Consider the following 15,608-nt stretch of genomic DNA (forward strand, 5'->3'; position numbering starts at 1 on the left):
CTCTCCATGTTTAAAGATAGTGGTTGCTGTACTATCCACTACTTCAGGCTGGCAGGCACTGTACCCAATTGTTCATGCTACTCTTCTCCAAACAATTTTATCATGACAGCTCGGAGATCTCCATTGCTTCATAAAATTAGCTGTGATAACCAGATGTAAAATGGAAATTAAAAAAAAAAAAAGAAGTGTATGTGTACATTTTAAATACTTCTTTAGATACACGTCCAGAAGTTTTAAGTGATCTTCCCTGACACATGTAGGTGAGAAAGCTTCTGAAGTGCCTGTGTGCTCTCTGACCATTTCTTTTTTTTCCTGTATACTTCAGTGCAGGTGGGCAGTAGGGTCTGGCTGAAGCTTTGGTAAAGTCAGTTTGAGCTCTCTGCAGTTCCTCAGGGGCTACATCTCACAGGGAGCTGGTGGTTGAACACTGTGGAGAAGAGCTGCTCTAAGGAGAATAGTTGACCAAACCATTTTCAGGTGCGCAGCTCAGGAAGGCACTCTGTACTCTTTTCAAACTGTAAGCTCACTTGAAGTCTTGTGGCCAATTAGAGTAGTGGGCAAGGACCACTTGCCTGTCAGGCTGCCAATTTAGTAGGCTGGAGCACATCATAAACAAAGACTGCTGCTACAGAGGAGAAAATAGCCTTTTCTTGCCAGTTACTCCACTGCAGCCCCAGCCATCAGACGGTGCAGGGCTTCCTGGCTCTCGATGTGGTCAGTTCAATATATAAGCATGGCTGTCAGTCAGCTGCACCTTCTGAGATGAAAAAAAGATCTTGATGATAAAAAAGCTCCTTTTATGCGTTTACCTTTTATTGTTCATGATGGGTGATGGTGGCATTACCAAATGGATCCCCTACCCTCACTGCCTTTTCTCACATGAAATTAAAAATTAAAACAAATTAAAACAAATTCTTCTGAGCATTTAGGAACTTAGAGATTCTTTGCTAAAAAGATGACACACTTGTTTGTTCGGTTTTTTAACGCTAGTAGATTTAACTGTGAGAGACTAGCCTTATGTTCCCACTTGTGGAATTCCAAGAAAGTGGCTAATTGTCTTCTTCTGGGTCTAAAATTTGATTACAGGTGAATATTTCTGCTTGAAGTTATATTCTTAAATAGAAAGGTGATGCAATTTCTAGGCTGAAGTGGTGGCAGAGGAAGAGGCCAAGACTCTTGAATTTGTTTTAAGGAAATGATTATTTTACTCTGCACTCTGTAACATGTATATTCTTATATAGGCCTAGATATGGTATGTGATGAGTATGTCATAAAATTTCTGAGAGAGAGAAGAGTCGTCATTTTTAAATGTAATGCTATTCATTGTAAGCAGCAGCCCATAATTAGTTTCTCAGGATATAGTCAGTCATGTGGTCACATCCACCCTAACCTGAATGTCCTGTTACTAAGAGGGATCACCTGAGTAACTGAATAACAGATCTGGCATTTTATTGTGGTTATGTTAACAAATAAGTTATGAAGATTCAAATGGTGTTACTCACTTTTTGGTACTTAAAAGCATGTTACATGCATGTACAGGTATTGCAGATGTATATGATCGTGGTCATAAAAATTTTCAGATTATTCTAATAATCTTGTTTAACTATTTTGATCTATAATAACCTGTAATAGTTAACTAACAATTCATCAGACCATATACTAATAATTTACTAGTCCATGATAAACTGTGTCTAAGTGTGTCCTTGATACGAATTTTGACTTGGTATCAACTTGACAAATAACAAAATCAATTAACTATCATCTGGTCTGACTCCATGCTCCTTAAGAGATCCTATTCCAGATGTATGTATTTCTGAATAAGGAAGAGTACACCTGAACATTTGATCACTTCATTCATTCATTTAACACGACTGAAAGGGAAATCCATGTACTGCCTTACAGGTTCTTTGATTTGAGAGTTTAGTGCGTAAGCAGAGCAATACAAAAATACTTGGACCATTGTGTATGTACAACATACATATACAGACAGCCTCCAGTCAGTATCTTTCTATTTTTTTAACTGTTCTTTTGATCTGTCTGTAGCGTTTCAACTCATTTATAGAATCTTTTGTAGAAACACAGTTCATACATTAAAAGATTCCAATTTAAACCTTACTTTATAAAATTTAAATTTTTCCCAAAGAAGTATTCTTTCCCAAAACTACTCAATTTTCTGTGAAAGAATATTACCAAATTTTCCCCATTTCCATGGATGGAGCTAGGAAAGCTTACAGTTTCAGCCATACCATATTTTAGGTAAAGGTGTTTTTATATACCTATGATAGTCATAAGGGATTTTTGTCTCTTCCTCCCAAAATTACTTAAAAGAATGATGCAATATTAAAATGGAAATCTGACAGCAATTTAAAATTCCAAAACATGACAAATAAACACCCTTAAACAAAAAATACTATGGGAAATATTGGACTAATTACAGTAAAAATAAACAGCAACTTGTGTTTCTATGTATGTGAATGGAAGCCCAGTGAATACAGAATTTGCAATGTAATTGCACAGTACTTGCATAATACTATATAATTTAGTTGCCACAATGGCAAAGAGGAATATTGCTGCCTTGACAGATTGACAGGGTGTTTAGAAAGTAATACATTAGTTATCGGCAAAACACAGTATGACAATTTGACTAACTGTTGGAAATAACCTACATAATGACTTAAATTGAACATACCCACATGCAAACACTGGGTAATAACTGCGTAATAATTTCTAACCTTTCAGTAAATGATGTGTGCCATGTGTTTGTGATATTTGCTGTATTCAAACAACTGATTTAACAGTGACATGAAACAGGCCAATTCTGGTGGCAGAATATATATATGTGCACACATATAGACGCATACACACAGCGGCACAGAACTGCATCAGAAGAAAATCTCACCCAATTATCAGTGAAAATGAAGCCTAATTCTAAATATATATATTTTTTTAATTTAATGCTATTAACCCTGATAAAAAAGAGTATTATTATAGGCATTCATTTAAAACGGAAAAAGGTTGCATAAATGAGAACATGAAAATCAGCTTTGGGCTGAGTCCTATGAAGTGCACCAGGCACGCAGTTCCGTACAGGTCCTATTGCAGTAAGTGTGGATATGCAGTACCTGACCCCATGCCTCTGACTGACCAAAGTTTTCAGCAAGAAGTATGGCATTTTATTCACATCCTGTGTGGCGATTTTTACCAGAAATTGACACATATTCACATTGCTACGAAAGTATCCTGCTTTCCCAATGTTTGCTGAATTTCACAACCTTTTGAGACTAAAGCTTGAAATTAGCTTAGAAAGTAACAGTAAAGAATCACGTGAGTGCAAAATATTGTAATATTTTTGTAGTCTAATACTAGATTTTTCTCTATTTTATGGAAAAGGGTTTTTAATCTATTGGATTTTCTATTGTAGAGATCTTGTTTTATGAAAAATATTTAAGCATAGCTATTACCAGTGGAATTTTCACACGTAAAGACCAAATTAAAATAGTGATAAATATATATACATACATATATATGTATATGTATGCATATATATAAAAAATATACATATATATATGTGGGCATATATATATGTATTTTTTAAAGCTGAGCTGTGCCATTTTATTGGAGGCAACAGTCTTGATTAGAGTGCACCTCCCATCAATAGCTTTGGGGTACCAGGCAACATGCTGTGAGCACTGAATAAAAGTGCAAATTCTCCTATGTCTTTCCAAATCTCATTAATAGATTCCAGTTTTAGGTACTAAAATCTTTGGCCAGTCCTCCTTCCTCTTCCCCATGGGATCAGCATCACATTGCAGCCTCTGAACTGGGCCCCCATACTAGAAATTATCGTAATCCAGGCCTAAGCTCCAACCTCTTCACCCACGACCTAGGTAATTAAATTATGGTAACGTTGTTGGTTAGATGAAACCATCAGATGCCATTAGTCTCTCAATTTTACCCAAACTCAATTCTGTCAAGTGTTTGAAGAGAGTGATACCTTGGTCATTTGAGGATTGAGATCAATGTCTCAGTTACATTTTATTTCCTCACAAGAAGTCACATATATTGAATTGCTAATATTGTCTCAGTCACATAATACTATTTATTGTTTTTAAACCCCTTTTAAGTATTCCAATCCAAAGCCGAAAATAAATGTTACAGAAATTTTACAACTTACAAGTTGTTTGTATTTACATCATGCTGTTAAAGCAACAGATATGCTATATTGTACGCACTTTTCCCAACACATGAATCCTATTAAACAGTATTAGCAATTTTTTTTTTTGCAATGAATTCTCTTTCCATTCTCTTTCACTTTATGACAAATGATGGCATGTAAAGAATCTCTTCCATCAAAACAACAAGAAACTGTTGAATGTCCTTGAAATATGTGTGGGAAAAACATGAGTAACGTTATGTAAAGGCACAGATGAAAGAACTGGCTAATTAGTATATCATTCAAGAGTTTGCAGACTTGGAGGCTTAGCTCCTGCAATAAAATGATTCACTTAAAATAATGTCATGATTTATTTTAGGCTATTTGATCATTCCATGGAAGGATTCAAAAACTGGGAGTTTATGACTACTCACTGCTGGAGTGAAAAAGCAGCAGGTGACTGGATCTTGGAAATCTGTGACACTCCCTCTCAGCTGAGAAATTTCAAGACTCCAGGTATGACTCTAACCTTTATTTGGGCTCAGTGAATTCAGAAGAATGCTTGCAGTTGCTAATACTGCCTTGACTGTTTTCCACCTTTTATTTACAGCTGGAACATCTCACCGGTTTTAGTGTGAAGGCAAAGCTGTGAAGAGCATTGTTCTTAATTTCAGTTATCAATGCACTCTTCATTTTTATGTTGCTGTTATTTGCCATTTAAGACACGTGGTTCTCTTTTATTCTGAACTTACTTCTGGTTTCCATGGAGAATTTCATCTTCTCAGGGGTAAACTGCCCTCTTTCTTGCAGTCACATGTGTTGCCTCAAAGTATAAAAAGAGACTTTGGCCATTTAGAGCTACATCATACCAGATATGAATTCTTCAAGCAGAGACAGACCCCTGTACCATCTGACAGGTTACCAAGAGTCAGTGCTTTAAACAGAGCCAAATCTTTATGCGGCACAGTTTTTGAGGAAAATACAAAACTGCATGAAACTGCATGTGCCGCATTTGAAAGAAGTTATTGTATCTCCACATGCAGGCAGCTGTTTTCTTGGGTGTTGAATATAGATTTATCAGACAGGTCTTCAACATAAGTTAGAGCAGGCCAGAGTTACTCTGCTGTATTCATATTGCCTGTGACTTTCGTGGCTGATATAGGGCCCATATTTACATGGCCTATATCAGCTATATAGGGCCCAGGGATTTATTTTCATGTTGTTTTTCTTTGCTTTGTATTTTTTATCCTACCTATAAGAAAAGTGGTATTTATTGGTGTTTACACAACTAGAAAATCCCACTATACAGGAGAAAGAAATTCACGGCTTGCTACCACTGGTAGGTTGCATCATGCTCCTGTGTGTACGGGCAGAGCGCTCAGACCTGGCACTCATCTGCTCACAAACTGTGCTCCTAGTAAGAATTTTTGAGGCTACAGACATTCTTCTGCTTTTAATTGCTACTGCACAGTTCAGTTTCATTCACATATTTCAGTATGAGCACTTTGAAAGAAATGGAGATTGAGAGAAGGGCTTTCGAAGAGACTCACAAGAGTACATGCTTACTTCTGTTTGCTGGTTGTGAGAGATGAGTATATACTTGCCTTTGGACTTACTGAAAATTTAAACATGAAAAACCATTTTGAAATAGATACATTATATGCAGACAAAAATACTACTCTTTATGCATGAATACTAAATATAGTCCTTCCTTCGGAGCCCCACATCAAAGTAGGCAGAAATCCTTTAATAAAAACAAACAAAGGTGAAATACCACTTAAACAAATAATCTAGATTAAAGCATGTTAGAGAGACAAATACGACTGATGTATTGGAAATCATTTATCACTAAATCTAAATTAACACTTACTCTGATTGGACAGCATGTCAGAATGCAATAACATTACACTGGAAGTGACAAATCTAGTTGATTACTGCTTTCTGATAGATAAAAGTTAATTATAAAAATTCTGCTATGAAATATATTTAGGACTACAATGACATTAGCAATAGAATTAGTTTATAATTCAGTGAAATAAAAGATATATTCCATCTCAGGCAGCTAAGTAAACTCACAAAGCAGTAAGAGGTTTCTAATTGATTTGCTAAAAATCAATTCTGAATTTTAAGACGTAGATGTTAACTTAAAGTACTTGAAGCTATAAAAATATATCTTTGTGAACTTAACAATAGGAGATTTTTAAGTATGTTTGTTCCTGAATTAGTAGGTTGTTGGAAGTCATTAAAACTATTCAAATGAGCCTTTCTAAGAATAAGTACTTCTATTGTTTCTACTACATGAAAAAGCACACATAAAGAAATGTTGACTAAAATGCAAACTGAAGTGCTTAAAAGCTCTGAGTTTAAAATAAGAAGGGCTAGCATGATAGGGCATGTGCATGTAGTTGACTATTCTAGAAGGAAGTTATTTTTTTCAATTCTACTTTGTCCAAGAAAGGCCCATTAATGTTTCTGGCACCAGATATGGAGATGGAGTACTTTGTCTTCCTCTTGGTTGAAATTTGGTTTGTTAAATTATTCAGATTGGAATGAAGGCTATTTGCAGTTCACCTGTTCAAGGTAAATGTGCCTTTCTGGCAGGCCAGCTGGTCCAATCACTCCTGCAGCTTACAAACTCAGTAGGACTATTTCCATCACGACTTAAAGCAAGCTGGGGTGCAGGAGGAATTCTAATGTGTGAAACGGAGTTGTCCAGTCTCCTTCCTATTCCAAGTGGTGCATAGGCCAAACTCAACTGGGTTTATACATTTTACTTTGGACAAAAATGCACCCTCTCATTTCAAAATTATAACAAAATGGAAGTGCTGGTTTTATGCTGCTTAGATAATTTTCTGTCTAAAAATCTAACACACAGATCAGCCTCACTCAACTGCTGTTGAAATTGATGGAATTGAATGAGAATTTTAGTTCTTTATTTCTGCTTTTCATTAGCTGAGTTATGTTCTTTTTAACGCAGCAGATGACCAGATAGCCTATCTCTCTGCTTTTTAAAAAAGTTTCTCTGCGTGTCTGGCCATCAAATTGTATTCTCTTACTGCCTGTCTCAGTTGTCTGCGTAACCTGAATTTTTTTTTTAGGTTGCTAAACCAGCAGTCATAAGCCAAAATTTTTAAAACCTTTTATATAATATGAGGCCAATAAGTCCCTATTGAAGACCAAGAGAATCAATGTGATTTTCAAAATTGCAGAACAGCGAACAACTTTTTATTAAAGTCTGTGGTAACTCTAGAGTGGCCAGTGTCATTTAAATGTCAGCTGTATACTCAAGTGGTTAACTTTAAGCACAGCATTTTGAAAATCTTGATTATCATACTCTAGAGCTCTGAAAGGAAAAACCAGTATTGCCAGTGTTCCAATTTTCACTTCATTTTATCTGCACTGATCACTTCTCACCATGGTTTTGCAGTGGTGAAAGGTTCTTAGCTAAGTGATATTAATTACACCAGTAAATGCAGAGCAAAGTTTCCAGTACACTAAAAAGGGGTATTCATTAAATGTATTTGGAAATACAGCCATGCACTATGAGCAGAACTGTTCAGAGATTTGGGGGGAGGTTTGGTGTTTGGGGTTTTTTTTTATTTTCAGTGCTTTAGAATTTGATAAAGGGGAGGTATTAAACAACAACTAAGTAATTTAATTTTAATCAGATTACTGAAAAGAGACAAAAATCAAATATTTTCAACTCCATCTTGCACTTTTTATTCCTGATGCAGCCAGGAACGTCTCTGGCTTGAAGGACAAGTTAGGGTAGCTCTTCACCTTTGTGCATACCAGAACCCAGTGGTTCATCAAACAGGCATGAAGGAGAGCCACAGTGCAACACGTTTCAGCTATTCCCATATTCTCTCATCCCTGGCACACTCCCTGTACTAAAGGCTAGAAAAGAGGTAGCATGGAGCCATTTTGCAAACTGTTCTTTCGGGCTATTGTCCAGACATCTTTTACAGCTCTTTTATGTCACTAGAACAGTCTAAAAGTGGCCAGCTACATTTCCAGCTTTACACTTTAAAGCCTGTTCCTGCACACTCCTGTTTTACATACATAGTTGTATAGGTCTTACTGTCTAGTAATACTTCCTCCAACTTTCTAGAGCAGTGGTTGCCCCGTGATGGAAGCTGTCCATTAATACTTCTGTTCAGAAAGATTTGAAAGTGCCGGCCACATATTAGTGGTGGATAAACTCAGCTGTTTGGGCAGGTTGGGGTTAGTCTCCACACTGAACAGAATGAGAAGTAAACAAAAGGTGCTTAAACACAATTTGTGGTGCGTCTCCGGTTTATCACCATAGCCTGCAGTTTATCACACTGATATCACCATCATGCCTGTTTCTTGTTTCTGTTGCGTGCATGTGTTTGTTTAGCTATTGAAAAGTCTTATAATTAAGAGCTGCAGTTTTCCTGTAATGAAATTGAGAATAAAGAGCCAACATGTCATCATATCCCTGCATTGGCAAGGTAATGCCACATCTGTTACCCGTAAAGAAATGCAGGGTCCAGTTCATAAAAGTAGTGCATGTGATTTCTGCATTTAATTCTGTAGAGTTTATGGAGGTGGACATGTGCTTGCTGTGAAACACTGGGATATACCCTTTCTCCTATACATACAATGCAGGACCTCTGTTACATACTAAATACAAGTAGGGTAAAGCATTATTCTAGCCAAATTAAATGATGAAATCAGCCAAAAATGGAGAAAGAAAGATTATGGCTTAAATGTGCAGACTTTGTTTATTCATTATAAAAGTATGTGTGTATGTATATATGTGTGTGTATGTATATATACTTAGTTATTGAAATATTTTCATTGTGCAAATTAAACCTGCCTTGAGGCAGACTTCATTTATTTGCTGGCAAGTCACATGAATTTTTCCTCTCTTTATTTACTGAACCATTCTTAAAAGAGAGAGACCCTGCATTATTCCCCTCACTGCCCTTTTGCATGATGTGTACAGTCAAAGCACCAATCCTTCCTGCAGTAATGTTAGTACAAACCCTTCCATGTGTGTGAAGTCCAGACACAATACACTGTGCCTGAAGAGCATCTTTACCTGTGGTTATTTTTAGTGGGTCCTTGCAAATACTTTTTTCTAGTATTCAATATTTTTACTAGTGTTCTGGAAGAAGTATAAAATCAACCCTTGGAAAGTTTAGTAATCTTTGGAGGATAATAATGATGAGGATGAAAAGATCTGAATAACTTAGCAAAACACACATTTTTTGATTGCATCCAATATATTATGGTCCATATGCTGTAGAAGTGGGTTAAAACACAAAAAGGACAGAGACTATGTGGAGAAGCTGTAGCTTTGAAAAGGCTGTAGAGATGACTGTGTATCTGGTTAAAAATGAGCTCCCTGTGTGACTCCTTTCCTAAAAAGAAAAGTGCCTTTAAGGGCCCAGCTGAATCACTCTGAAGAGCATTGAGAGGTAATTTGATGCCCACATGTCTATACAGGAAGAAAATATGTGATTTGGGTCTTTTTAATCTAATGGGGGCTGAAGAGCTACATGGCTGTGCGCTAGAGGTAGGAAAAGAAAAATTGAAAGTAAGGTGCATGCAGTTTTACAGTCAAGGTAATTAGTCAGTAGTTTGGCAGCAGGTATGGCAGGCTCTTCATCACTTAATTTTTAAATCAGGATTTAATGTCTCTTTAAAAAGAGACACGCTTTGCTTTAGCTGTGAAAAGTTGGAAGCTACTGTGTGAAACAACTGTCGTGTGATATAGTCTCTTGCCTATAGTTTCTTCTCAAAAACTGAGTATAGAGCAGAGAAGGTTTCATATGAAGTGTAGAAATTTCTGTCCCAGAAAGATTAAATTTGGGGTGGCAAGAGACAGAGAGATAACAGAGATTCCCATCTTTAACCCCAGTATAAACCATTTAAAAGAACTGGGTTATTGTCTGTCAGGTAGTAGTTTTGCTTATTGTTGCTTACTGCTTGAAGGATGAATGTAAAAGCAGAGAGACAGTGTATTATCATGTTCATGTCAATGGAGGATACCAGATGACATCGGGAAAAATACACAAAATCACTTGTAAAGGTCAAAGTAATTTGCTTGCTGTCGTGGTTTAACCCCAGCCGGCAACTAAGCACCACGCAGCTGCTCGCTCACTGCCCCCACCCAGTGGGATGGGGGAGAGAATCGAAAAATAAAACCTCGTGGGTTGACATAAAGACAGTTTAATAGGACAGAAATGGAGGAATAATAATAATAATAATAATAATAATAATATGACAATAATACTACTAAAAGAATTAGAATATACAAAACAAGGGATGCACAATGCAATTGCTCACCACTCGCCAACCGATGCCCGGTTAGTTCCCAAGCAGTGATCCACCCCTCCCAGCCAGCTCCCCCCAGTTTATATACTGGGCATGATGTCATATGGTATGGAATATCTCTTTGGGCAGTTTGGGTCAGCTGTCCTGGCTGTGTCCCCTCCCAACTTCTTGTGCCCCTCCAGCCTTCTTGCTGGCTGGGCATGAGAAGCTGAAAAGTCCTTGACTTAGGATAAACACTGCTTCGCAACAACTAAAAACATCAGTGTGTTATCAATATTATTTTCCTACTAAATCCAAAACACTGCACTATACCAGCTACTAGGAAGAAAATTACCCTAGCTGAAACCAGAACACTTGCACTGGTTGAAAAAGTCCAAGTGAACAATATGAAAGCTCAAATTATTGAGTATCATTAAAATGAAAGAAGAGGAAGATTGCTTGAATTTAATTTTAAGTGAAGTATACTAAGTGATTTTCTTGAGAAGAGACACACCTGGATTACATTTCTCTTTAAATAGTAGTTCTAAGGGAAGAGTATTTTAACCACAGAACAACCTCCAAAACAGGATCTTTCAAATTCGGAAAGGAAATACTCCCTGCTCCTCCGTTTCCTTTCTCTTCTGATGAGAATTTGACATTTACAACAAGCTACTCCAACATAGATAAATATAATCGAGAGAATAGGATAAGACCAAACTTACGTTCCATCTTTTCAAGCAGGGATGTGGTTTTTATGCATCATTACTTTAGGCATTATTTCAGGCCTGAGTCCTTTTGCTGTTTCACAGAATTAATTCACCGGGTAGTATAGACAGAAAGGTGGGGACTGGAAGTTCACACTTTGTGTCCTGACAGCCTGAACTGATGATTTGATATACATTTATCTTTTTATTCTTCCACAAAAAAACTTGCCAAAAAATAAGATAATGCTTCAGGCAGGCAAACGATTTTTTCTTTCTTCACTCAAGTACTGAGAGGATAAAATGTTAGCGACAAATGCAGACAATGCCGTGATATATCTGCCAAGTAACTAGGGCAAATAAATAAGAAATTATGCTGGTTTGGGAGGGGACAGTGATGCTCTACCATGGAGATTTTAAAAGTTGTTTCCTGTTCATCAAGATGCATCCTGTAAGCCACTGAAAAGTACTCTTGAGTAGTAAACATAATGTAACCCCTTTCTTAAGTCAGAATTCTGAATACAGCTAGTTAGCTAAAAGATCTCAAATAATAATTACTGGATAATTAATGTTCTGAGGGAACGTGAAATCCAGAGCAAAAACTCCTTGTTGAGTACTATATACATTTTCCAAATAACTGTATGGCCAAAGGTTTTGTTGTTTATTGCTTATATTGATTTCAACCCGTGGTGCAAACTTTTACTAGACCTACAAGAGGCTGGAGCGCAATGAAAATACCGTGTAAAAATCTGATTGAAGAAAGTATGCTTTCTCAGTTTATAGTGAAGCAGCGATTGCACTATCTCTGTTAAACTGAAGACACTTATTTGAAAAGCAACATCTTCCATACCGGCTCACAAAGTCATGTTTACAAGTGATATGTTTTTGTAAGACACAGAAAATAGAAATGGCTTCTAAAACTAGATTTTAAATACTTAACTTCTAGGCAAATTGAAAGAGTGGTCTTTAGTACTGTATGGAACATCCATCCAGCCTTACTCACCAAGAAATGATTTTCCAAAAGTGGAAAGAGTGCGCTCTAGTCCAGTTGAAGACCCTACAGAAGATTATGGAACAGATGACTATTCAGGTGCGTACATTCATTTACTCTGATTGTGCATTTACTGAACACATAATAGGTTGAAGGAGTGACCTGAGACTCTGCACATGTAAAATGTTCAGTGAAGTGGATTCTTAATTTAAGATCAGAACTATTTGTTTCATAATTTAAAGTTAGATATTTTCATTTCATCCTTATGAGTTTGTAAGCATAGTTACATATTTTTAAGCTACACTTAACATACTATGAAGAATGCACTACTTTTCATATAAGTATATAAAAATATATATACATACATATGCTTACATATATATGAAGAGCATATATATGCTCTTCTGTGTTCTCTACGTCTGTGTTGTTTCTCACTGATCGCTATAGAAGTTTTTCAACCTTATCATTAGCCTTTAATAGAGTTAGATTTGTGGCACTGCAAAATAAGTCACATTGGCAGTTTCCTACATGTAATCCAACATTAGGAGCATTGTGTAGATGGTTAGGGCTGATGAATCTTAAGTATAGCTCCAGTAAGCAAACAGCAGGACAAAGTTCAATTTAGAAGTTTCTGTTATTACAGTCTCCTGCCACAGCATGTCAGACCCACAGTCCCTATTTTAGATTGACAGGTGCTGAACTCCTTGGTTTGGTAGGTGATGAAACACTACTATCTCTGCTGTAAAGGTCACTAACTTCCTAAATTTTTGTATGAATCAAACTCACTCCAAGCTTGCCTGATGTTAGGAGAAATTTCAAGGTGGCTGGCAATTTCAACGCATTTCATTCACGAGAGAGCAGTGATCCTGAAAGTTATAACTTCACCCACAGGTTTTGTTCACCTACATAAAGGCAGGAGTTGATGGTTCCCTCCTCCCGTAGCAGGAAAGACCTATTTGAAAACTGTAAACATAGAATCATAGAATATCTCAAGTTGGAAGGGACCCATAAGGATCATCAAGTCCAACATGAGTGCGGGTGCGATGGAAGACTTGCTAATCAGCAAGTATTAGCTGAGGCTTTTGCAGCATGTAGCAGCACAGTGGGAAGCACATCTGGGCCCTGGTGGCTGGTTCAGTTGGGTTGTGGTAGCCATTTGGACCAGTTGTTACCCAGTTGGTAACCAGAGTAGCCAATGATCATGTTGTTCATCATTTATGTTGACCTGCTTGTTGTAAGTGATTTTGCTAATTCCTTATTATGAATTACAGAAGCCTTTGCACATTTCTGAATAAAATTCAGAATGATTTGTTACTCATTAGGAAAGCATCTGTTTGGATCCAGAAATAGTTTCTCTTTGATAGATTCTATAGAGGATGCCACACTTGCTAAAAATTATAAATCACTGTGAATAAATACTGGGGCCAGCATTTGCAAGGTCTTCAGGTACTAAAAAATTTCTCCTTTTGGTGGAGCCAAATTACTGTTTGGAATTCAAATCAAACAGGGAAACAGAGTAATTGCATTCTGCATTAAAATACTATGTTTTAAGGGGTGCTAGGTACTAAATGAGAAGTTTTAATCTCTTTACCCCCTGTATTCTGGTTTTATTACAGGTCCCTGCAACGCAGAATGCAGTAAAGTAGGGTGTGATGGGCCAGGACCAGATCATTGTACTGACTGTCTGCACTACTACTACAAATCTAAGAACAACACACGGTAAGACCAAGAGAAAAAATCTTTACTTCACAGATTTCTTAGTGTATATCTTAATTTCTTTTCCTCTTCTCTTTGCTGCAGTCATGGATAATTCATTTTCCACTGAATCTGACAAATTTTCTTAGGAGTTGAAAAAAAAAACCCTAGCTAATCAGAATTTAAAGTACAGCCTTCAAACACCCTTCTCTGATTATTTCCCCATCTCTTGATTATTTTTTCATAAGAGGCTATATACATATATACAATTGTGATAGCTACTACAGCTTCTGTGATTGAGTTTGAACAAGATAGGAAGAAATGTAGATGGTCAAAAATGATACTGTATGACTGTCTGACAAGGCATTTGCCAGTGAGATAGCATGTGCTGTAGGGAAATAAATGGAAGAGGCAGCTTGACGCAATGCTTTGGAGGGTTACATCTTAGTAGACACGTGATCATTAGAAAAGCAGCAATGCTGAGAAATACTTCTGCTTTGCAGTCATGGTCCAGGAATGTGGTGGCAGGTTATTTCATTAACGACTCTGCCTTCTCTTCCCTGCTGTCTGCAGGATCTGTGTTTCGACCTGCCCACCTGGTCACTACAATGCAGACAAGAAACGCTGTAAAAAATGCTCACCCAATTGTGAAACCTGTGTTGGAGGCCATAGTGACCAGTGCATGACCTGTAAATCTGGCTACTACCTGAATGAAGTAACCAATAGCTGTATTACCAACTGCCCTGATGGGTTTTACCTGGATAAGAGTTAGTATTTCTTGTTGTTTCTTTATTGTGGGTGACAGAGTTTGATCTGGGGAGGTTGCTGGAATACTTACGAGCAGGAAAAGTGTATGTTGGTGCATCTATCTCTTATCCTGTTCCTCTTATTAAATTGTTGCCAAGTGTGATCAAGAATCTCCTCGAAAATCTTCCTTTATTTTAAAAACCATGCTTAGTGGCAGGATGTCTTTTCTGCTTGTGGCTGGGAGTAACAGTAGCAGAACGAGGGCAGTTCAAGAGCAAGTCAGCTGCAGGACAGAGCAGGTTATCACTACCCCAGAAATGGACAGGCAGCACCCACATTCTGAACATGAGGCATTCCCCATTCCCCCAAATTCAAATGATATGGCACCAGATAGGAGAGCTGAGGCTCCTCAGATGTAAAATATGGTTGCAGTTAATGTTTCTGACAGACCTAAGTACCTGCAGTGATGTGATGACCCAAGAGCAGTAATTCTCTGCCATGTGAGACACCTGCCTTCAGTTTCCTCCTGTGATTGCCAAGTACACTGCCCATGTTTAATTTCCAGCTTTGGCTAGTGAAAGTACTTAGACATATATTCAAACATGTGCTGAAAACTGCAGTGACTTCAGTTATCTTTAGACACATCCTTAGAAGATAAATATGTGCTCAGGAGCTTTGTTCATCTAGGTACCTAATCTTTTGCTTTCTGCATCATGAAGCTGTGTGTTCATTTTTGAGAATCAGTAAAAACAGGTACTACTTTAATTCTTCCATTTTTCACTGTGTGAGAACTACAGTAAAGGGAATTCCTTTCCACTCAATTAAGATGGATAGATGAAAATTTAGGATTAAATGAGAACATCAGGTTTTTCTTCTCAGAAAGGCACATGGCACTGCATCTCAAAAGACAGCAGGTCTGAAGAGAGAGAGACATCTCTTAAAGTAGGGAGCTCTTGAGATGAAAAGGCAGGTGTTAAGTAATTTATGTGTTGACTTTGTTAAGATCAGACCTGTTCATGCAGGTGTGTCTTTAAGC

General features: G+C 37.3%; 1 protein-coding gene across 2 annotated transcripts in view; it reads left to right on the forward strand.

The window, feature by feature from the left end:
• PCSK5 (proprotein convertase subtilisin/kexin type 5) overlaps positions 1-15,608 on the forward strand; it is a 259,439-nt gene that overhangs the window by 174,938 nt on the left and 68,893 nt on the right. For both annotated transcript variants that reach the window (XM_050913017.1, XM_050913018.1), the window contains exons 13-16: positions 4,533-4,669; positions 12,086-12,229; positions 13,747-13,849; positions 14,399-14,592. In XM_050913017.1, the coding sequence (XP_050768974.1) occupies positions 4,533-4,669; positions 12,086-12,229; positions 13,747-13,849; positions 14,399-14,592 (578 nt within the window). The remainder of the gene's footprint in view (positions 1-4,532; positions 4,670-12,085; positions 12,230-13,746; positions 13,850-14,398; positions 14,593-15,608) is intronic.

This window comes from Gymnogyps californianus, chromosome Z (genome assembly GCF_018139145.2).
Source record: "Gymnogyps californianus isolate 813 chromosome Z, ASM1813914v2, whole genome shotgun sequence".
NCBI classification, from domain to species: domain Eukaryota; kingdom Metazoa; phylum Chordata; class Aves; order Accipitriformes; family Cathartidae; genus Gymnogyps; species Gymnogyps californianus.